A 24,447-nucleotide genomic window follows, 5' to 3' on the forward strand; every position below is an offset into this window, starting at 1 on the left:
GCTGACCCTGGAAACATACACACAAATTTTTACCTGATTAACTCTGCCTTAATTAGTATGTATGTCACAGGCTTTAACAGACAAAAAGCCAAAGTCTCTATCAACTAAAACTGGCTTGATACCAATTTGACTTAAAGACCAGGTATGTGCGAGGCTCTTTAAGATACTTTACAAAAAAACCCAAATTCTAAACAGTTCACTTTATCTTCTGGACAAGTTAATTAACAAAGAATTAAAATAAAAACTCAAGCACTTATTTCCTCCAGTCTCATCTCCCACAAGGCTAATCTTTTACTTGGTACTTTAGATCCAAGAGCTGAAAGAATCAGTTATTCTGGAACGATCAGATTTTTGAATGCTGTAAAATCAACATTCAATATTTGTATAGCTCTAGATGTTGCATTCTTACTGTTAATGATAAGAATTGCTATAGGCACTGGTGCTTTAAAGTCAGTAAGTGGGTGGATATACAGTATGTATATAAATACAGAAGTACCCACATATATACATACTTTTAGACAAACAGTGATGCTATGAATGGTCTCTTCAAGGATGCCTTTTTTTTTTTTTAATATAAACATAACCCTTCAGACTAAACCGTCAATCTATCAATTTTCATACAGCTGAACTACAATCATGACCTAGAATATGGCTTATGTTGTGGGCAGGTCGGTTTGAGGACTGCTTGGAAGAATCTGAAGCTGACGTGTTTGCTATTGAAAGCAAAGGTGACATTGCCGAACCATCTGGAGGAAGAGCTGTGGCTATTTCTGGAAACAAAGATGTCAAGTTAAAATTGGATAAGTGTGACGTATTGGTCATGTGCATTGGCGGCATATCTGGGAGAAGAGGAAAACTTGGCTGAGCAAAACCAACTGGTCTGGGAGGAGATAAAATGGATCCAAATCGATTGTTTAAACCTCCGCTACTGGGCTTTTCTGTGCTTGGATTAGGAAACATTTGATTGGGAAAGTAAGGGATAGAAATGTCATTGGAAAGAGTAGGATGAGCAGGAGAATAAGGCGGATAGAAAGATGGCAGTGTATTTTGAGGATCTACTGGGATTAGGGCTGGTGTTCGAGTGGCACTGGGCTGAGTAACTGGTGGAATGAAAGAAGTATTGGCATTTATTGGTGGATTCATACTTCCCTCTGGAATAAATGGGAATCCAAAATTTTGAGACAAAGCATGCTGGTCAGGGGCTGCATTATCATTAGACACTTGAGGGCCATCAGACATAAAACGGACAATGCTGCCTCTTTTTTCTATCGTAGATTGCTGGCGCCCAAGGATCATACTGCCACCAGTAGACAGGGGAAGATGGGGCAGACTAGGGTCAAATACATTTCCATGTCTTTGATTTCCAGATCGATTCCTTTCAGGCTGGCGGATTTTAGAACCACTATTATCCTGCAGAGGATGCCTTGATCGCTGAGTAACTGAAGAATTTGGCTGACGAACAGATGGTTGCCCTTGCTCAGCATTCCCATGAGAGATAGCAGGGTGTGGGAGAGCTGGCCGGACAACTCCATGCATGTTGCTAGAAACAGGTGTATTCATGTGGCTCTTGGTTCCATGACTGTCAGTCATTCTCATGGGATTGGACTTCTGTACAGAAATATTTGGGCTTGTGTTTCGACCTTGAATATCTCCTGAGGAAGAAGAACTTGAAAAAGGAATATTTAAAGAACTATTCCTAGTATTAATTGTACCCATAGACATGTCACAACTTTCTCTATTCTGACCTTCACCATCTCTTCGAATGTGGACGCTCTCTCGTGCTGGGGGACAATTATATTCAATTGTGGAGGATGCACTGCACTGCGTATTCCTCTGATGTTCTGAAATTGATCTTTGGCTTCCACTAACCTGATCTCCAAGATGAGGGGCAAGTAAACTCTGCATAAAACTTTGGTGGCATGTATTTTCATTGTCCCTTGGCGGAAGAGCATTTCCTGTTGGAATACCCCGAACCGGTTGATAGGGCAATCTCTTTTGTCTCTCTATGGGTGGCCCAGCATTTTGACTAATTCGAAAAGCTTGTGATTGCATGCCCCTGAGGGATGATACAGAGTTACCAATTTCACTATTTCTTGAGGCCTGTACATCAAAATTGCCTGTTGGCTGTTGGCTGGCCCCATTTGGTTTGAATGTCTGACAATCAGAAAGCCGTTGAACTTCTGGGCCAACCGCATGGTCTACAGATATACGACTCTGCATGTTATGAATTACCAAACCTTTATTCCTAGAAACATCTAGGTAACTTCTCATTTCAAGCTGGTCTGGAACCCGAGAGCCCTGAAGGGATATCCCTATTCTCTGTTCTGAATTAGAAGGCGTCTTCCCAATAAGTGCCTCTGCAGAGTAACTAGAAACTCTGTTTCTTTCTTGTCTATGTGGGGCACAGGTCATATCTGATGGCCTGGTTACAATACTTGGCTGGGACACCATTTGTTGCTCCAAGCCCCTGGCGGTCAGAAGTCTCTGCATCTGATTATGTCCAGATACATGTTCGGATGAAACCCCTGAGCCTTGCTGTCTGTTGCCAACATCCTGTTGCTGATGATGCATAATATCTTGATTTAGATGGTTCTGAGGATGGTTATGATGGTTTCTGCTTGTTGAAGGGTTTTCACAGTTCTTTTCAGGCTGGGAAGCTCCAAAGTGCTGCTGCATCTGCTGCTGTATTTGCTGGTGGTGGGGATGAGGCTGCCCACTTTTTTGCCGAGTTTGATCATTTCCATGATGCTTCTGCTGTAAAGAAAGTTGACTCGCTTGGGTTCCCTGGACAAGGCTTCGTTTCTTTTGCATTTGCACCTCTTGCTGTATTGCTCTTTGTTGGTGGACACTGTGGGATTGAGAATGGACTGAGCTCTCTGCATGAGGAACATGGTGCTGTAGCTGATATAAGTGATGCCTCTCTCTTAACTGTCCAGCCTGCTGTTGTTTTAAGTATGGGTGGTTACTATGAAGATGAGATACGCCTTGAGCAGGTACATGCTGTATAGGTTGCAGATGCTGACCTCCTGTCTGACCTTGCTGCTCTGAAATGGATGGCTGAGAACTGCACTGAACTTCAGTTTGCCTCAAAGCAGAGGTCACAAAGTTGTTGTTGGATGGGAATAATCTGTTAAGACCATCTGTGTGCCCTTGATTGCTCACTGACACAACCGGATTGGATGAATTAGGAGGGATCTGACTAACCAACATTTGAGTTTGGTCAGCAATACTGTCTGGTGTTCGGTTCGTCAATGCCACGCCTTCAAGCCTGACAGGTGTTGTCTGACACTGCTTCTGCCTCTTTGCTGTAGAAAGCAGAAGGTCCTCTTGGACAGCACGTTTAGCAGAGTCTTTGCGACTTTCATGGTTTTGCTGCTTTAAGTGGGGTTCCTGCATCTGTGGAGCCTGCATGGCGTTTGCCCTAATAGCACTCAGTTGATCTTGAACATATTCAGTCATCATAGCTGATCCTGGAGACTGATTGACATAGGAACTAGATGATATGGACCGAATCTCTGTGGCAGGAACAGTGGCTTGCTCTGAAGGCTGGGATAAACCTGAGCAACTTACAAGGGGGTGGATGATGCGACTTTGATGTATGAGATTATTTACACTTAAACTGGTTACATTTGGTGATTGGGAAGTTGATATCTGTACAGTATTTGATGTTTCCACTCCTACAGAACAGCTGGGTTTTTCCACTGGTCTATCAACATTTGTTTGCACTGGATCCTGAGCTTGGAATTTGTTTGGTGCTGCTTCCAACTGTCCTACATTAGCTTTACCTGTTTGTGGTTTAAAAGGCTGCTGCTCCCTTTCCAAAGGTGCAACTTCAGAAGATTTAGAGGCAGCATCCCTTAAATTAACTTGTATCCCCCCTCCACTTTTTTCAAGGTTCTCTTGGTCAAAAATAGCTCTTGCTGCAAGAGCTACAATGTCAGTTTGCTCTGAAAAAGTGCAACTGTTACATGTATTTGTTGATGTGCTGCTGGTTACATCTTCCCTAGATGTGTCTGGCAACATGGATGCAACTGAGAAGCCACGACTGCTCCCAGAGCTAGTTGACATTGGAGAGTCCGCCTGCCTGCTAGCAATAAGAGAACCACTAACAACCTCTTGATCGGAAATGCAGGAATGATGTTGCGTGAGAGTGTCACCTTCAGTGTTCATTAACAAAAGTTCCTGCTTCTCAGGCAAATCAACATTTGATTTTATAGTTTTAGAGTTTTCTGGGGGGAAATCAGAGTGTTCCACCTGAAGCGAAAAAGAGGGTTTTAGCATCGCTGTTCTTTCTTTAGTAAGGTCAGACAGCATTCTGGTTAGACCTTGTCCCTCTAACAAGTCTGTGGTTTGCATCACAATTGATGACTCTTGCCCAACACTGCAGGTCTCTGAAATGCTTTCTGCCTCAGAAGCATGGTCTGTCGTTGCACTGTTTTGTGGAGCTAATGCCCCAGAAACCTGAGAAATTATCACGTGTGCTTCAGTGGCAGAGGACATTGAGATGCTGGTGGTAACACATGATTTGGAAGATTCTGGCAACACAGAGTTGGGTAACGGGTTATTCCGAGATGTTTGCAGAAGAGCAGTGGAATCTTTGGAACTTGATGGAACCAGTACAAACTGTTCTGACATCACAGATTCTAGCGGTGATGAACTCGGTACCTCTGTTGAACTCAGCTCTGGTAAACTCACCATCTGTTCAGAACTCAGAGTCTCTTTGGATTGACAGTCAGAAATGCTTACATCAGTTGGTGCTGCCACGCTGTTTGCTTGTGATACAGCTAAGGCTTGTGATACTACAGGAATGTTTTCAATGAGTCGTTCACCATCTGAATGCTCTGCTGTAGCTTCCACATTAGTGCAATCAAGCTTCCCTGCATCTCTGCAAGGATTCGCTGGACATGATGCTTTGCTGTTGGCTGCTAAATGTTTTTTAGTACTTGTCTTTTTGTTTGTCCTTTTTGATTTTATGTTTGATGGCAAACCAGCAGAAGCTTTTTTTGGAGAAATGTTTATAGAATTAGAAGCACTGGATAACACTGTTGAACTTTCAGTAGCTATGGAAGATGCTGCAGAAGTTGGTAATGAAACACAGTTAATTGGGGCAATCTGGCTGCTGGCAGTTGTTGGATTAGTAGGCTGACTAAGGGACAGCTGTAAACAACTTTGCCCAGCCATTTGTGATATACTCTGATTGAGGTTAGCTAAAGCACCAAATGTATTGAGGGCAACATTGGTATTCGGATCTTCGCTAGTGGTAGGTTGAATAATTTGCATAGGGGCTTGATTTGAAGCTCCAGACGAGGACATCATAGGTTGCAATGCAAACAGCTGTCCATTTAAAGAAATAGTCTGAGGCTGTTGTTGATTTGACATTGTAACTGAAAAAGTTTGTGTAGCGCTAGAAGATGGTAAAGAAGGTGGTCTTGGTAATATATGGACAAGATGTTTCCCTCCAAAAGTTTGTGGAGCAGAGGCATTTTGCACAGAGCTGTTAGAGCTTGCTATTGGACTGGCTCCATTCACAGGAACTCTGAGAGAACCAGGGGGCTGGGCAGAGAGGAGAGGAAGAGAATTCTGATTAGCTGCTTGTATAATTACAATCTGTTGACTAACGGTTTGGCTGGGGACTTCAGCTCTCACCACTGGGGGACATGGAGTGGTGTTAGGAGGCTGGAGAATTATGACATTCTGATTAGCTGGTACCGCAGTAACAGCTGACCCAATTGTCTGAGCCATCTGAATTACCTGCATAGCTGAATTCAATGGAAAGATGTTTCCAGCAGGCTGGGTTTTAACCTGTGGTTGAGTGATTAATGGCTGCATAGGTACAGATGGGCAAGAGGGCAAGGTAACAACATTTTGTTCAGCTGCCTGCCCATCTCCAGGCACAGAAGTATTCAAACTGATGCTTGGAGCCAAATGTCTGTTATGGGTGGAAGATATGGTACCAGCACCATTAACTGGCTCGTTTAACAATGCAGTCATAACACTGGACGGTGTCTGGGTTAATGGCTGAACAGTGTTTCCTGCTAGTTGCAAAGTAGTCCATGTGGTTTGTGTGATTCCAGCTGAAGGGATCCGTGTAAGGCTACTCATGTTTTTCAAATCAGAAGTGCCAACACCTGAAGAGCCTGAAAAAGACCAACAGTTGTCTAATGGACCAGCAGGCAGTGTGCTTATTGCTGTAACAGCCTTAACAGTTTCTATTGCAGAAGTTACAGGGACCCCAGCACTACTTAATAAGTCTGTAGTTTTGAGGATGTTTACTGAAGGGAGGCTATCCACAATGGAGAGTCTCACAGATGGGGTACAAGTGGTATCAGTTGCTGAAACGACAAAGCTTTCTTGAAATTCACTTCTAGGATCCTGTAAGCTTGAAGAGGTCACATTCACCTGTTGAACTTGAGAGGCCTCTATGGTGGTGTTAGAAGGAATGCTGATGCCATGCATGATTGTTTTTTTCATCAACTTGGTGCATTCTTGTCCATTTTTAATTTTGGGGACATTTTGATCATTCTGTGGTGTGCTACTTGAGGAACACTGTAATTCTTGTTCTGTCCCAGACTGACAAGCATTCTGTGAGCTTGCAGTAGCAGAGGTAAGCATGTCCTGCTCATTCTCTGAGGTGGAAAGTTCAAGCACAGTCTCAGCAGGAACTGGTTGACTGGACGCCAATGGAGAAACTGTGGTCTGAGACCATGGCTTGTTTTCTGTGGGGTAAACACCAGAAATGGTCACAGGAGTCACTAGGTTGCAAGTTCTCTGAACTGGTACAACATTGGCTGTTTGTTTTTGTAAGTTATGACCAACATTAAAAGTTATTCCCTGGACAGATGCCCCCTGGTTATTTCCACCAGGCTGACTCCCATTCGAATAGACAATGATGTTCTTTTGAACCTGATCGCTAGGAATAACAACAGAGACCTTTGCACTTTTGAGATTCCCTTTCCAGTGAATTGTGGGATCATCATACAGGCAAATGTCATTTGCTTTCAGTAGTTCTATGTATCGCCCATTTTCCTTCTGGAGTTCATCCAACTGTTTCCGGAGCTTTTTTATCTCTTCAGCTGCAAAACAGTGAGAATACAACTTTACAGTGGTGTCATTAAAAATGCTAGAAATTATTATTGTCATCATGTGATTTGGGAAATAGACTCTAAGTGTCACTGTAATAAACTCTTAATATGACATGCTGTCTCTAAAACCGTACTTATAAGGGCTTCTAAGTACGACCAAGTCTCTTTTACAGTATGGCACCCTATCACCTTCCTGCTCAGTTTAGCAATGTCACACCAGAGCACTCAATCACTGTAATAGACAGAGACATTTGTTTTTCCATCTAGGCCATCTGTTAGTGGACTAAATCATACTGGAAGTTTAGGACAATTGATGAAATTCTGTAACAAATGAAAAAAGCATTGGCACATTAATTTGTCTTTTCTCTGTGGCCAAACACCTGTAATGCATTTATATTGCAAACTGCATTGGTATTCTCTTGGCTTCCCAGTTCATTTTTACATTTTATTAAACCCACTGTAGTATTTACACAGAAAGGGGCAAGAAAATATTTTTGCAATGGACCGAGGGACAGGTGTGATATCTAAAATTAATTTTAACTCATTTTTAAAATTGACTATATTTCAAGTTAAAATTAGCCATTTAAAAGCACAGTCTGTAGGGACAAACAGAATCATAGACCACAACAAATTACAGTAAAAGAATAGCTCAATGGTACCTGTTGCTGTTTTATAGTGCTTACTTTTAAGAAGGTTGCTCTCAAAAGCAAAATATTTTAACATGATTTTTGGGGGGATCCCAAAAACCATGCTATTAACTTTCAAGATACTTGAGTAGAGAGGCAGCAGCCCCAGACTAGTCCCATAGGAAGACCCCCCCCCATGTTTATAATGAGATCACTTAATTCTGAAATTTGTGAGAGGTTTTTCATAGATTCCAAGGCCAGAAGGGACCATTGTGATCATCTAGTCCAGGAGTCGGCAACCTGTGGCACGTGAGCTGATTTTCAGTGGCACTCACACTGTCTGGGTCCTGGCCACCGGTCTGGGGGGCTCTGCATTTTAACTTAATTTTAAATGAAGCTTCTTAAACATTTTAAAAACCTTATTTACTTTACATACAACAATAGTTTAGTTATATATTATAGACTTGTAGAAAGAGACTTCTAAAAACTTTACAATGTGTTACTGGCCCGCAAAACCTTAAATTAGAGTGAATAAATGAAGACTCGGCACACCACTTCTGAAAGGTTGCTGACCCCTGATCTAGTTTGATCTCTTGTATAACACAGGCCATAGAACTTCTCCCAAAATTTTCCTAGAGCATATTCTTTAGAAAAACATCCAATCTTGATTTAAATATTTCCAGTGATGGAGAATCCATGACAAACCTTGGTAAATTGTTCCAACAGTTAATTATACTCACTATTAAAAATTTACATCTTATTTCCCTTCTGAATTTGTCTAGCTTCAACTTCCAGCCATTGGATCATGTTATAAAAAACTCTCTCTACTAGACTGAAGAAACCATTTTCAAATAATTTGTTCCCTAGGCAGGTGCTTATAGACTGTAAATGAAGTCATCCCTTAACCTTTTTGTTAAACTAAATAGATTGAGCTCTTTGAATCTATCATTGTAAGGCATGTTTTCTAATCCTTTAATCACTAAGAATCATAGAATATCAGGGTTGGAAGGGACTTCAGGAGGTCATCTAGTCCAAACCCCTGCTCAAAGCAGGACCAATCCCCAACTAAATCATCCCAGCCAGAGCTTTGTCAAGCCTGACCTTACATCCTCTAAGGAAGGAAATTCCACCATCACCTCCCTAGGTAACCCATTCCAGTGCTTCACCACCCTCCCACTGAAATAGTTTTTCCTAATATTCAACCTAAACCACCCACACTGCAATTTGAGACCATTACTCCTTGTTCTGTCATCAGCAATCACTGAGAACAGTCTAGATCCATCCTCTTTGGAATCCCCTTTCAGGTGGTTGAAAGCAGCTATCAAATCCCCCCTCATTCTTCTCTTCTGCAGACTAAATAATCCCAGTTCCCTCAGCCTCTCCTCATAAGTCATGTGCTCCAGCGCCCTAATAATTTTTGTTGCCCTCCGCTGGATTTTTTCCACATCCTTCTTGTAGCGTGAGGCCCAAAACTGGACACAGTACTCCAGATGAGACCTCACCAATGCCGAATAGAGGGGAATGATCATGTTCCTTAACCTGCTGGCAATGCTCCTACTTATACAGCCCAAAATGCTGTTAGCCTTCTTGGCAATAAGGGCACACTGTTGGCTCATATCCAGCTTCTTGTCCACCATAATAACCCCTAAGTCCTTTTCTGCAGAACTGCTGCCTTACCACTCAGTCCCTAGTCTGTAGCAGTGCATGGGATTCTTCCGTCCTAAGTGCAGGACTCTGCACTTGTCCTTGTTGAACCTCATCTGATTTCTTTTGGCCCAATTCTCTAATTTGTCTAGGTCCCTCTGTATCCTATCCCTACCCTCCAGCGTATCTACCACTCCTCCCACTTTAGTGTCATATGCAAACTTGTTGAGGATGCAATCCATGCCACCCTCCAGATCATTAATGAAGATATTGAACAAAACTGGCCCCAGGACTGACCCTTGGGGCACTCCGCTTCATGCCGGCTGCCAACTAGACATGGAACCATTGATTACTACCCGTTGAGCCCGACAATCTAGCCAACTTTCTATCCAGCCCATACTTCTTTAACTTGCTGGCAAGAATACTGTGGGAGACCGTATCAAAAGCTTTGCTAAAGTCAAGGAATAACACGTCCACAGATTTCCCCTCATCCACAGAGCCAGTTATCTCATCATAGAAGGCAATTAGGTTACTCAGGCATGACTTGCCCTTGGTGAATCCATGCTGACTGTTCCTGATCACTTTCCTTTCCTCTAAGTGCTTCAAAATGGATTCCTTGAGGACCTGCTCCATGATTTTTCCAGGGACTGAGGTGAGGCTGACTGGCCTGCAGTTCCGCAAATCCTCCTTCTTTCCTTTTTTAAAGATTGGCACTACATTAGCCTTTTTTTCAGTCATCCGGGACCTCGCTTGATAGCCATGAGTTTTCAAAGATAATGAGTAATGGCTCTGTAAATCACATCCGCCAATTCATTTAGCACCCTCGGATGCAGCGCATCCAGCCCCATGGGCTTGTGCTCATCTATTTTCTAAATAGGCCTGAACCATTTCTTTCTCCCTTAGAGGGCTGGTCACCTCCTCCCCATACTGTGTTACCCAGTGCAGTAGTCTGGGAGCTGACCTTGCTCGTGAAAACAGAGGCAAAAAAAGCACTGAGTACATTAGCTTTTTCCACTTCCTCTGTCACTAGGTTGCCTCCTCCATTCAGTAAGGGGTCCAGACTTTCCTTGACCTTCTTGTTGTTGCTAACATACCTGTAGAAACCCTTCTTGTTACTCTTAACATCCCTTGCTAGCTGCAACTCCAAGTGTGATTTGGCCTTCCAGATTTCACTCCTGCATGCCTGAGCAATATTTTTATACTCCTCCCTGGTCATTTGTCCAATCTTCCACTTCTTGTAAGCCTCTTTTTTGTGTTTAAGATCAGCAAGGATTTCACTGTTAAGTCAAGCTGGTCGCCTGCCATGTTTACTATTCTTTCTACACATCGGGATGGTTTGTTCCTGCAACCTCAATAAGGATTCTTTAAAATACAGCCAACTCTCCTCTTCTGTGGCTCTTCTCTGGACCCTTTCCAATTTATCAACATCCTTCTTGAACTGAGGACACCAGAACTGGACACAGAATTCCAGCAGCCAAATAACCTCTTGCCTCTTACTCAGTATTCGCCTACTTATCCATCCAAGAATCATATTAGGTCTTTTGGCCACAGCGTTGCATTGGGAGCACATGTTCAGCTGATTATCCACCCTGACCTCCCATACCTCTGTTACAGTCAATACTTCTCAGGATAGAATCCCCATCCTGTAAGTATGGCCTACATTCTTTCTTCCTAGATGTATTCTTTACATCTAGCCATATTAAAATGCATATTGTTTACTTGTGTCCAGCTTAACAAGTGATCCAGATCGCTCTGTATCAGTGATCTGTCCTCTTCACTATTTATCACTCCCCTAGGTTTTGTCATCTGCAAACTTTATCAGTGATGATTTTGTTTTCTTCCAGGACATTGATAAAAATATTCAACAGCATAGGAGCAGAAACTGATCCCTGAGGGACCTGACTAGAAACACACTTGTTCAATAATAATTCCCCATTCACAGTCACATTTTGAGACCTTTCACTTAGCCAGTTTTTAGTCAATTTAATGTGTGCCGTGTTAATTTTATAGCTTTCTAATTTTTAATCAAAATGTCATGCAGTACGAAGTCAAATGCCTTACAGAAGAATAAGTATGTTACATCAGCACTATTACTTTTATCAACCAAACTTGTAATCTCATAAAAAAAAAAGATACCAGGTTAATTTTGCAGGATCCATTTTTCATAAATCCATGTTGATTGGCATTAGTTACATTACCCTCCTTTAATTCTTGATTAATCAAGTCCCATATCAGCTACTCCATTATTTTGCCTGGGCTCAGTGTCAGACTGACAGACCTATAATTACCCAGGTCATCCCATTTACCCATTTTAAAAAGACTGGCAAAATATTAGCTTTCTCTGGCCTAATTACTCTGGTCTATTAATTTACAGGCAACAGATATTAGGACAGTCAAATTAAAACGACTTGAAGTGGAATCTGCAGAAATGATTGCATTAAGTGTAAACTTATCAATGACAGTATACCATGATAGGGATGCTTCAATTTGCTATAGTTAAATGCAAGAATGTGCGGTAGGGCATATGCTTCAACTTTCTTGTTTTCAAGTTTCCTTAAGCAACCATTTCTCCTCTCCACCCCTATAAACTCTTGGGATTCCCCAGTTTGTTGATCCAGCTGAAGTAAAGAATTGCTGATTTCATTACTAGGCTCACTAGCCAAGGAGGACAGGAATGAAATGCATAATGAACACAATGGATTCATTAATGTTCCAGGGATGAAGCTGCTGCCTTGTAGCAGAGAAAAAGAACATGGGATGGGAACAATGGTGATGTCATGTCAATATGCCACATCCTCACTGGATTAGTAAGGAGAGGAGAGTATTAATACACTGTTGTGGGAAAAAACAGCACTGATCTAATACAGTACACCCAGTGCCACATTACCACAGTGGAAGAGAAAGGGAAATTCAAGAACCTTCACCACATTTCATACTTACCTTGTTCATTGTTCCCTCCATTCAACAGGAGTTCATCATTTTGCCTTTTCATTTCTGTTATATATTTAAAGGCCTGATCCAGGATCATGTTCTTACTCTACAAAAGAATGTGTGTATATTAGGGAAAAAGATCTATCAATGAAACTTTTAAAATCAAAAGCAGACCTACTAGTGAAAAGTCTGTACACATCACTTTTCAAACCTGGGATTTCAACTGGAATGTTCATTTTAAGGACGTGCCAAACTTGTCTGACATTTTTAATTATTTCCCTTGTATTTTCCTTCCAAAAAAGATTGGCTACTTTCTTCACAGTATGTGTGATTCTTTGGGATGCTCCATCCACATGGTTTCCACTTCTTTTGACATGTACCCTGAAATAAAATTCCTTTTGGTTAGCAGTGACCACTGGGGCCATGGCTGTGCCATCAATGTCCTTGTGCCCCTCCACTCCAGGGAATAAAGAGCAGAGTGGGCACAACTGTTCCTCAGTTTCTTTGATGATACTGAATCCTACAGCCATAGGACTCTGTAGAAGCAGGGAAGGAGGGTGGGTCGTGGAATCCAAGTGAACAACACATCTTGTAAGGTAAAGTAACTGTTCTTAGAGTGATTGTCCAGATGGATGCCAGTTCTGGTGGCTAGCAAGCAGTGATCTCATAGTTAGAAGGTGGGTGCTTGGAGTCCTATTTAAATTAGGATTTCAGGACAGGTCTGTCATCTGATCTTGAAGCCTCAACAAAGGAATAATATTTGATAAAAGTGTGGACTGATCCCCATTTAGCCATCCTGCACATTTTGGAAACACAGGTGCTTCTCTGAGAAGCAACAGAAGCTGTCTAAACTCTGGTGGACTGATCTCTAAATGATATAATACAATTAGATACCCATTTAGACAACTTTTTAGTGATACCAACTTGATCCTTAATCCTATCTCCGAAGGCTACAAAGAGCATGGGAAAGCTCCTGAAGGATCTTGTACTGTGTCCAGGTACTATGAAAGAGCCCTGACCACAATAAAGGATGTGCAGGTTTGGCTTTTCCCTGGTTTGAGTGAGGCATGGGAAAAAAAACTGGGAGATGAATCAACTGATTTAAATTAAAATCTGAAACAACATTAGGCAGAAACTTGGAGTGAGGCCTAAGAGTCACCATGTTTTTATGGAACACTGAGTAAGGTGAACCAGTCAGAAGGGTCTGAATTTTCCCTATTCTACAAGCTGATGTTATGGGTACTAAAAAGGCAAACTTCATAGATAGAGGGTAAAAAGAGCAGGTTGTTAGGAACTCAAAAGGGGGGCCCTTTAAACCAATTAACACTATGTTGAGGTCCCAAGAAGAAGAGGGCTGAAGGAAACGTATGAATTAAATCCTTGAAGAAACAAACAACTGTAGTGTGGGAAAATATGGTATGACCCTGAATTGGAGGATGATGTGCAGATATTGCTAAAAGTACTCTTATGGAGCTGATAGATAGTTTTGAATGTTCTAGGGCTAGTAGATAGTCCAGAATAGCAGAAACAGTGGCTTTCATGTGAGTCAGGAGATGTTGTCCTGCCCAAATAGAAAATCGCTTCCACTTTGCTGCATACCAGAATGCTATATATCAAAATGCCCTGGATTTCAGCTGAACAGCTTCTTCTGCAGGGAGTTAATCAGACAGCACCCAGGCTGTCAGATGTAATCATGCTGGATCTGGGCATAAAATCTGACCTCCATTTTGCAAAACCAAGTTAGGTAGACCAGGTAATATGATCAGAGGCTATGCTGACATGTTCACCAGATCTGAGTACCAGAATTGTCTGGATCAAGTTGAGCTGAATGTTGTCTAAGTTTTCTCAGAACACTTGGTATTAACGGGATTGGAGGGTAGGAATACATGAATGCTGGCGCCTATGAGAGGATGAAGTACCCAACTGGGAGCCTGGGCTTGAACTCTCTCTCTAGAACAGAATGCATGGCATTTCTTGTTCTGGTCGGTGGCAAACAGATCTATTTTTGGGCACCCCCCATATGTGAAAGATGCTCAGTAGAACTGAGTCTTTGTCAGTCCACTCGTGGTTGGCTGTGAATTCTCTGCTGATCTGATCTGCTAGAGCATTTTGCAAGCCTGGAAGATGCAGAGCCTCTGATGTGATTTGATAATGAATGCACCAGCCTGAGACAGATGGCTTCTTGGCAGAGTGGATATGACCATGCTCTTCCCTTGTCTGTTGACATAATACATGGCTGTGGTGTTGTCTATCATCACCTGGAAAGTAGATCCCTGTAACAAGAACAGAAATGCCATTCAGGCTAGACAAACTGCTCTGAGTTTCAGGACATTTATGATAAGATGAGCTTCTGGAGGGGAAAGGGTAGTGACAGGACGCAAAGGCTTTATGTTTGAAGTGAGTCCAGATGAGCTCCTCATCCCAGTAAGCATCCATCACCAGTATCTTGGTAGACAGAGGGGCAGAAAAGAGTACTCCATTGCACACGTGAAGAAGATCCTTCCCCCAATCCAATGAGGAGAGGACTTCTCATGGGACCTTCATGGCCATGTGGTGCCTGCTGGATAGATACTTGCTGGATAGTCTCGTATGCTGTGTGACACTGATGCAGGAGGTCATGTGACCCAGGATTCTAAGGCATGCTCTTGCGGACATCTCTGGTTGAGCCTGCAGATGACTGAGGAGACCCATTATAGTCTGGAACCTCTCCTGCATGAGATAGCTGACCTCAGATCTAACACAGCTCCTATGAATTCTATGCTTTAGATCAGTAAAAGTGTGAATTTGTCTTTGTTAATCTTGAGCCCCAGTGTGGTGAAAATCCCTAAGATCATATAAATCAAGTTGGTCAGCTTCTGAGATGATTTTACCTGGATCAGTCAGCCATCTAGGTATGGTTATACCAGAATGTCATGTCCTCTTATGTGGGCTTCAATGACCTCTAGATACTTGGTGAATACTCTCAGTGTGGTGGAGAAACCAAAGGGCAGGACCCTATATTGACAGACTCCCGCACTTCAAATTTGAGGCTTGAACTTGATGGAGTTATTGCCCTGGAAGGGGTGGGACTTTAGAGGAATGTGATTAGAGGGCGGGGCCTGAATGCAGGAGATCACTGAAAAAAGCCACTGGGGTGGTCTGGGATGATAAGGCTGCTACAGAGGGATAAGTTCAGGGTTGCCACGCTGAACCTGCAGTGAGGATGAATCTGATGAGATGTCTCAAGTCTAAAATGCCTGCCTTGCTTTTCCTTGGGCCTAAACAATAATGGGAGGAGAACCTCTGATCTCTGAATCTGAAGGGCACCTCTTCCAGAAGGGAGCACAACTCCTGTTTTAACAGTATCTCATGAGAAGAGTCCCTGAAAAGGAAGGGTGAAGGAGAGTGCAGGGTAAGAAAGGACTGGAATTGGATAGAAAACCCCGTTTATAATTTCCAGGAACATTCTGGTCTGAGGTGATCCAGGTCCATACGTCCCAAAAATAAAAAAGACAGTTGTCAAAAGGGTGTGGAACAGGGTATCTGTTGCCGACTGGCCGTGGGCAGTCAGGCCTAGAGGTGAAAACAAGAATTCAGCCAACCGGTTAGAGCTGGATCCAGGATGGGTTGAATCCAAGAAACGAGCTGGGTCAGTACCAAGGGACAGAAATCAAATGCCAAAGCTGTGGGGAGAGGAGCGGGGGTAAATCAGAGTATAAGCCAGAGATCAGAACCAGAGAGACAGAATCAGAATGCCGGAACAAGAAGGTCAACTGGAGTTGTAAGCCAGAAGCAGAACTGAGAGCTGAAGCCAGAGGGGAGCAGAGCAGGAGCAGGGACTGGAAGCAGGCTGGAGCAGGGACTGGAGCAAAGGCAAGCGCAGCTGCGGGCATGGTATATGCTGAGCAGCCACTGACCTGCTGTGGGGGACAGGCTTATAAGCCAATCAGTGGCTCTGGCCACTCAACAACATTGTAAGGCAGTATTCGTTGCCTAGCAGCACAGTTAGTCAGTGAGCAGGCCAGCAGTTGTTTCTTGCTGGTCTGATCCCTGGCAGCATCAGTCTTGACATGGTTGTGATCACCAGTCTATAGTGGCATCAAACCTGCTGCTGTGAGGTAGACACAGAGAGTGTGTCGCAGGGGAAGAAGAGGCTGGAGACCTCTGTTACAGTCTCTGCAGACTATAACAATAAGAGGTAGTGGGTCTCTGTTTGGCAAAACTTTGGGGTCTATCCTGCTTCCTCCTTAGGGTTGGTGAGTATGCCCAGTGAGCGGAAAGCGGCTCTCAAATCCTGTAATAAAGGAAGAAGTTCATCAGTTTGCACTTTAAATAGTTCAGAGCCTTTGAGCAGGATGTCGTCAATGGTTGTTTGCACCTCCTTGAGTTTTCCAGAAGATTGGAGCTATGAAGCTCTGCGCATAGTTATGGAAGTGGCTAATGAATGTGCCACAGCATCAGAGGCATCTAGAGTAGCCTGAAGAGATGTTTGGGCCACAAACTGTCCTTCAGAAACCAGAGAAATTAGCTCCTCCCTATGTTCCCGTGGAAGCTTCTCTATGAATTATACCACCTCATCCTTACTCAAAGAGTCACATTTTGACAGAAATATGCATCTGGAGACTAACAGAACAGTAGATCTTTCTGCCAAGCAGGTCAGGATTTTTAAGGTCCTTCTCTCTTGGAATCATCTTTAGAGGTGGCCCTTGGTGTTTTGGTCTTTTGTGCACTGCTGCCACTGCCCATGATCCCAGGACTGGGTGGTTGTAAAAATATTCAACTCCTTAGGTGGAACTGGATTACGTCTATCAGCTTTCATGGGATGCCAAGGGTGCTAGGGACTGCAACAGAACCGCAGCCAGTTCCAAAAACCCCTCATTGATAGGCATGGCAAACCTCCCAGAGTGTAGAAGAGTGCAGAATGTCCAGTAATTTGAGGGATTTTTTCTTGCACTCACATGCCTCGAAATCTCCAAAGTGTCTGCCATCTGGGCCATGAGCTGCCCTTCAACTGAGGGACAGGAGTGGAGGCAGAGACATCTTTTGTCTTATTTTACTAGGCATCAGAGCGAGTGACTTATATCTATGTTTGTCCTGGAAACGATGTTCCTTCCTAACCCTTTCTGGTGATGAATGGATGGAGGAGATCTTGACTGTGCTGTCATACTCAGTAGTCAAGGGGTTCAATCCTTTCAATGAACAATGAGCCCAGGAATTCAGTGTAGAGCTGCAGCTAACAGGAGCACTAGCCCAAAGTAACTATTCAGACTTGGTGGGATCTTTTACCTTAGGCTCTGGAGGGGCTCTCATCAAGCACTCCAGTAAAAAAGAGCTTGAAGAAGGCCTCTCTCACTTTCTGTGTCCTTTTGGAGAGGGAGCGACAGATTGAGCATTTGTCAGGTGTCTATTCCTTACTGAAGCAAAAGAGGCACTTAGAGTGCCCATTACTGAGCAGGATAGCAGCCTCACAAAAGGGGAAAGTTTTAAATGCCACGGATTTTGTTTCAGCCACAGTACCTAAGGTCCCTGTACCAGGGATATTCCATAAACTAGTAGAAAAATTATTTTTTTGGGGGGGTTCTTTGTATGTTTGCTTGCTTGCCAACAGGCATTAAAGAAAAAACCTGGTAACTATACTAACTACACCAACTATATTAACTAGTTACTACTGACTAGCCTAATAAGAGATTGCACACTTCACAGAATAAGTGGACAGTGCAGAGGTTCCGTGTCACTGCCATGGATGGTAAAAAGGAACTGGTTGATCACTGGGCCCATTCTGCCCTTTATGCTGGGGGTACAAGGACATCTAGGGCACAGTTGCAACCCCAATGGACACCGCCAGCCAAAAAGAATCCAATCTTGTGCGTATGAGGGCACGTATGCACCAGGAGTGGAATCCCATTCGGACAATCCATTTGAAGCAGCAGCAGTACTTTTGTTGTGAACAAAATAAAACAAAAAGTAGAAAAAACAGCCAAACAGCTCCAGCCTCGGCCCCTGGCCAGGACCGTGGCACTGGCCATAGCCCCGCACTATGGCTTGGGGTGGGGTGGGGTGTGTGTGGGCAGGGGTAAGGGCGGGGTCGCGAGATAAAAAGTTTGGGAACCACTGCTTTAGTGGGATTTGAAGACAGTCTGCTAATCTTTTCATGCAGTCCTAGAAGATCTTAATATCATCAGTGAAGCAGCACAGTAGTGGCATTACTCCGTTGTCTGGAGAAGACGACGACTTTACAGATGGAGGTGAGATTTCCTCAGCCTGAGATTCTTTCCCTTCCTGTATATCGTCTGGTATCAGAGAAGTCTGTGACACCAATGTGTGCAGTACTGGAGGGCAGTTTGTAAGTGCTGGTGTCTGGTATGGTATTGGTGGGTGCTGGTGCTTTCTTTAGGCATCCAATGCAGCTGGTCGTGCTAGTGGCCCCATGGGTCCAGTAACTGCATGGGGGAGGCGATAATGAAGAGACACCAATGATAATCATAATCTCTGGGCCTGTGATATTTAGGAGGTCCCCTAAGATCCTCTTCATGAAAGGGACTCGAGTGGGTAAGGTAGAATGGTCCTGGGATGGATCCCTGTACCAAGATCTCTAAGTCTAATGAATCTTTTCCAGAGCTAAGGAGGGGAGCCTCTGATGTCCTAACCAGTACCAAAGGCTGGAGACATAAGCAAATCTAAATTTGTTGCTTTTGCAGCAGTACCAGCACAGTGGCACTGGTAGACCTTCCCTGTATTGGCGACTCAGGTTCATCAGAGATAATGAGATCCTCTGAAAAGAGGAACCTGGAAGAAGATGGACGACTCTCATAGTTTTCACACAAAGTTTGGGTCAGTATTGCCTGGTGAGATGAAGGTTGTTGTGGTACCAATATGACTGTGGTATCATCTCCCCTTTAAGAAATAGAGAGAGAGGCCACTACTGGGGTATGAATGTGTCTTGCAGCAGGGATTTGGAGCAATCAAATTTTTGAATTGCTCCGCTCCAGCTCTGCTCTGGCACCAATCGTGACTGCTCCAGCTCCGTTCTGCACTCCGACTCAAATTAATTTTTAACAAAATAAAAAAGTGCATACTGTAATTTTGAAAAAACATTATTTTTATTCAGACTTTTAAAACAATTTAAATGTCATCAACAATGATACAAACTAGAATCATTCATAATTCACTCTGTAAAAAATTATTGTAGCAATCAAGTCATCTTTCATAGCCTGCCGCAAATCATTTAAAATTAACTTTAAAGCTGAAAACAGTCGCTCTATACTAGCTTGAGTTGTTGGCATGCTCAAACCAATTCTACAGGCAGGCTGAATGTGATGTGGGTAGCTATGAATGGCCTCAAAAACAGACTTAACTTTTAGCCTAACAATAGGCTCCATCACCTCACAATGTTCCCGAAAGTTTCTCTCGAATAATGCTTCATTACAATTATGAATCGCAGAAACTCGCTGGCGTCTTTCTTGTTTATCCAATTCCTTTTCGAAGGCGTCATCTTCTGAAGAATTGGCACTTGAATTATCTCCATTTCCCTGTGATGGCTGAAGACGTCTCAGAGATGGAAGTTCGAACAAGTTCAGAGTGGAGACAGAAGTTTGAGAACAGCCTGCTATTACTGAAGGATGTGAACTTTCCGAAACCGCAAATTCGATTGTTGATGACTCCTTTTGTTGTGTTTCGTTTTCTTCAACCTCTTTCGCCAAGTTCAAATGTAGCAATAGATTTTGTTTTTCGAGTCATCAAGCAATATCAAGGAGCCCTTCCTTTGCCTTTGGTATTCCCCTTGAGGTAAGAAGAATCCAATACAGTGGGTCAACATGAACTCCAGCAAGGAAACGATTATTGTCAAAAAGCTTCTCTTCGCGTTTCTGCATGGAGGATAGAATTCCTTCTGCAATTTGTCCACTCTTTTCTTGCAAGAATTTTGACAGTTTTCGCCATTCCTGCATTAAAACTCCTGGGGTTACATCGACAGCTTGAAGATTCACAGTTTGGTTTGGCTTTGCCAAGAGGTCTCACAGGTTCTTCACTTCGTCCCATTCAGCTTTTGTTAAATTGAGTTCTCTTGTTCTAGCAGCAACCACTTGTTCACAGTAAGATTGAAAAACGAGAAGCCGATCAATCATCGTAGCTGTTGAACCCCAGTGAGTCACAGTATCCAATGATCGAGTTACCTCTTGTAGATCAAGCAGAACACTTCCAATACTTGGGGTTCGTAGTTTGAGAACGACTTGTCGCATTTTTGCCAGTAATTTCTTCGCATGTTCTTTGTTCAGTCCATCCCAGATTGCCAACTGAAGAGTGTGAATTCCACACCTTGTCAGTTGGACTTTTGAGTTGTCCTCATGAAGCCAAGTTGGAAGTATGAGGCTAGGGTCATTAACCCATTGCGCAGCAGCATCTATGTTGAGTTTGATTTCATCCATTCCTTTAGTTCCTTCATCAGACAAAATAGCTTCAGTACTGTCCATATCCCTGTTCTCAGAGGTAGAAATGGTTTCATTGTCCTCCCTGAAATTTTTGACAGCACACGTCATGTTTGCTGCGTTGTCAACGCAGATGCTCTGTACTTGCATTTCACTGATCCCAAATTTTTCTAAAATAGCTTTTACTTGACTTTTCACATACGAAGAATTGTGACGCCCTTCAGTGTTGATTATGTCCAAGGTTTTTACCGCAGCTTTATCTTTTCCTTCTTCGTAGTACTGAGTATTGACTGCAAGGAAATTTCTGTTTCCACGGGTTGCCGCATCCATTTTCAGGTAGCACAATTTTTGCTCCAAAGCTTTCTTGAGCTTTTCGTGACCAGACTCAGCTGAGCTGACAACTAAATGACAAACCGCATCGTGCCTCATTGAAACACCAAGCTGCCGACCCATTTCACCTGCAATTTTTTTGAATCCTTTGTTCTTTAGCCTAAAGGTAGTGAGCAGTGTTGAACTCAAGCAAACCATTTCCATCAGCCTTTCACGGAAATTATTGGCATCTATGGTGACTGTAACCTTTGAGGACTTCAAATATGAGTCAAGTTTTGTTTGCTCAATTTTGGGTTTCTTTTCAGATGAAGCTCTACAAAAAAATCTTGTCCAGGAGTTTTCAAAGAGCCAGATGAATGTCATTTAGCTGCGTCAGCTTTCTGTTTTGCCTCATCTTCCTGGACCTTTTTTATAACCAGAGCCGCATAGTTTTCAGGATGGTTACATTTTACATGCCACCAAAGGTTGAAACTTTTCACGGCACTTGCTTCACTTGTCTTGAAGCTACATGTTTTGAGCTCGCCATTCACTTCCTTTGCCACCTTGCACATTGCCGATTTCTTCTTTGCTTTTCCCAAAAGCCCCAATTTGGGCTTTTCAAATTCAAAAGTAAAGCTGTTGTTGAGATCCTTTTCCATAAATCGGCTATCAATCATGGGGTGCAGATTTGATTTTTTTCTTGAAGCCATGGCCAAATCTTCTTGTGCTGCTACCACATCCAAATGTTTCTTGTTATGATCTTCGAAAAGCAATGAACAAAAGCATTACATTTTTTTATAACGTACCTGCTTGTGATATTTTAACCACTTAAGGTACTTCAAATTTATTTTGGATTTTCTGGACAAAAGTGATCACATTTTCTTTTTACACAAAATTATTATTAAAGTATATTAATATTTTAACATGTTTCTTCCAGTTTTAATGAAGTAAGAAGGATTTTAATATACATAATATAAATTTTTATTTATAAACTGCAAGTTAATTTTTCTCATGAAACTTTGTGGTAAAAATATTTGAAATATTTTCCAAGTTTTTAATTAATATCTCAGAAAGACTTTAATGTAGATATAGCAATGAAATTTGGTATTTGCCATAGCATTAGTATGTGCTATCGCTGTTCTACAACATCAATTGTTGGGAAGTAATGAGGCTACATGTTACAAGTTTGAAAATAAACTTTAATGGGAAAGCTTTCCTGTTAAAGTTTATTTCCAACATTCTATCATACAACATTATTCAAATAAAATTATTTAAACTACAGGTGTTGTGAACTGGGGGGACTGGGCCAATTTTATTTAATAATTTTTAAATCTTCGACTATTTAACAGAGCCGACCCTGGAATATGATTTAATGCTAAAACATGAATTAAAATGGTACTCTTCATTTATTTTGTATAATTGACCATTTCTGAGAAAACTGTTTTAAAATTTTAATCTGCTTAGATGCCTAGAATGGTACAAACAATTTTACTTGTTACTTATTTTTCAACTTTGGAACCATACATTTTAAACATAATAATAAATAATAACCAAAAATTATTCACTTATTATGGAACATAATATTACTGCTCGTAGCCAGGGGCAGTCGATGACAAGCCTTTCTTGAAATATGAAATAAAAATGACCAACCGCCAGTTCGGTACGCCTATGGTTTAAATAATTTTGGATAATGTAATATGGTAGCACATACTAAAGCTAAGACACAGACAATTTAATTACTTTAATATTAAAGCGTTTTTGAGATATTAATCAGAAATTAACTTTTCATCACTTCCTTGAAGGGACTGTCGCTCCCTTAGGAAGAATTTTAGGACATGTGTTCACAGAAATGTTTTTTTCTTAAAATGACCTAAGGATTCACCCCCAAAGTTGTGTTGGACATTTTCCAATCACTCTGGATATATCACAAAAATCACTCTTAATTTATGCAAAAATGTTTATTGTATATTTATATGCCTGCTGCACGCGACTTTTTCAGTAAATTTAAAATTACAAACAACGCTACCAAAAGACCGTTGAACAGATGACATATAAAATAAGTCCACCAGAGCGATATGGGAGCATGTACAAAAGAACAAATGTACCAGTAACGGGAGCCTGTGTGAGAAATGAGCATAAGTGGTTAATATTTCTGGCGATATCTTAATATGTCCATAAACAAAAACATTATTTTTTTTGCAATATACCTGTTTGTGATATCTTAAACGTTGTGTCTTGCATCACACTTTTCCGTAATCGCAGCACTCAGCGCGTCTCGTTGATCAACCCTTACAAAAGAAGTATCAACACATACTAATCTAACTAATCTATGCGAGTACGTACTCGCCTAACCTTGGCACAAGGGTGGGAGCAGTCTGCAGTGTTGCTGGATGTCTGATAATTATCTGATTCTTTAATAAAACATATCTCCAAAAGCTTTATAATTTTGTATCTGTACATTAAATCTTGATTTTGGCCGAAGTGAGAATAACTGTGACATATTACGTAAAGTGGTAAAGTAGATGTTAATATCAATTGTTATACAATCTGAAACTTTTTGGCACCTTTAGGACTTTCTTGCTAAATACCATTCATTCTGGATTGAAAATGAAAGAAAGAAAAAAAAAAAAAAAAGGAGCAGTGGAACAGTCAAGATTTTCTGTGCTCTGGCTCTGCTCCAGCTCCCGGCAAAAACCTGCAGGTCCACTGCTCCGCGCTCCAGCTCCGGGCTCCGCTCCAAAGCCCTGTCTTGCAGTGTCGCAAGGTGTCAGACGATGCCACTGTGAGTTGCTTTGGTGGTAGGTATGCCTGAACGGGGCTTCTTCCTCGATACCGATGCCTCCGTATCAGACTCGGTCAGAGCCTCTACAGTACTCTTAGAGGGATGAGAAGTCTCTGAAGAGTAGATCTTATGGGCTCATCTAACCCTTTTCTTCATTTCCTTTCTTGGAGAGATATGTTTCCTCTTCTTTAGAGTTTTACGGTGTGGGGCTGAAGGCAAGGCAACAAACAGGACCAAGGTGGTCTGTGATGTAGAGGCCAATGTACAGTGGGGCAAAGCAGACCCCTTCAGAGCTAGGGCACATTCCATTAAAAGGAGGTTAAGTCTAGTCTCCCTTTCTTTCTTGGATTTGCCTTTGAAACCCTGACAAACTTTGTATTTAGAAGGGTTTGGGGAGCCCCCAAACATCACAGACAGCTGCAGTGTCCATCAGTGTGAGAAAAGGACCTGTAGCAAGTCTCATGTCTTAAATCCCGGGGTTCAGTGCCTAACAAATTGTGGACTGACACAAACAAAAGATCCAAGAAGAAGAGGGTAAGGAGCCCTCCCACCTCCTCAACAGTGTTGGTGCCATGTGAAAATAAGTAATGAAAAGAAACTACAAATACAAACAAATAAATAAGGTAAAGAATTCACAAAGTGAAGGCAGGAAGCTGAATACAGCAGACAGA

General features: G+C 42.3%; 1 protein-coding gene across 3 annotated transcripts in view; it reads right to left on the minus strand.

Annotated features, from left to right (window-relative positions):
- The window catches only part of USF3 (upstream transcription factor family member 3), a 117,829-nt gene that overhangs the window by 26,773 nt on the left and 66,609 nt on the right, over positions 1-24,447 (minus strand). Inside the window, exons 6-7 of one of the 3 annotated variants that reach the window (XM_077823036.1) lie at positions 12,293-12,389; positions 186-7,073 (exon numbers count right to left, since the gene is read on the minus strand). The exons of the other annotated variants lie outside the window; for them this stretch is intronic. Coding sequence (XP_077679162.1) covers positions 616-7,073; positions 12,293-12,389 — 6,555 coding nt within the window. The 3' untranslated portion in view covers positions 186-615. Of the gene's footprint in view, positions 1-185; positions 7,074-12,292; positions 12,390-24,447 lie in introns of those variants that run through there. 3 annotated transcript variants of the gene reach the window in all.

Source organism: Eretmochelys imbricata, chromosome 1 (genome assembly GCF_965152235.1).
Source record: "Eretmochelys imbricata isolate rEreImb1 chromosome 1, rEreImb1.hap1, whole genome shotgun sequence".
In the NCBI taxonomy this organism is placed as follows: domain Eukaryota; kingdom Metazoa; phylum Chordata; order Testudines; family Cheloniidae; genus Eretmochelys; species Eretmochelys imbricata.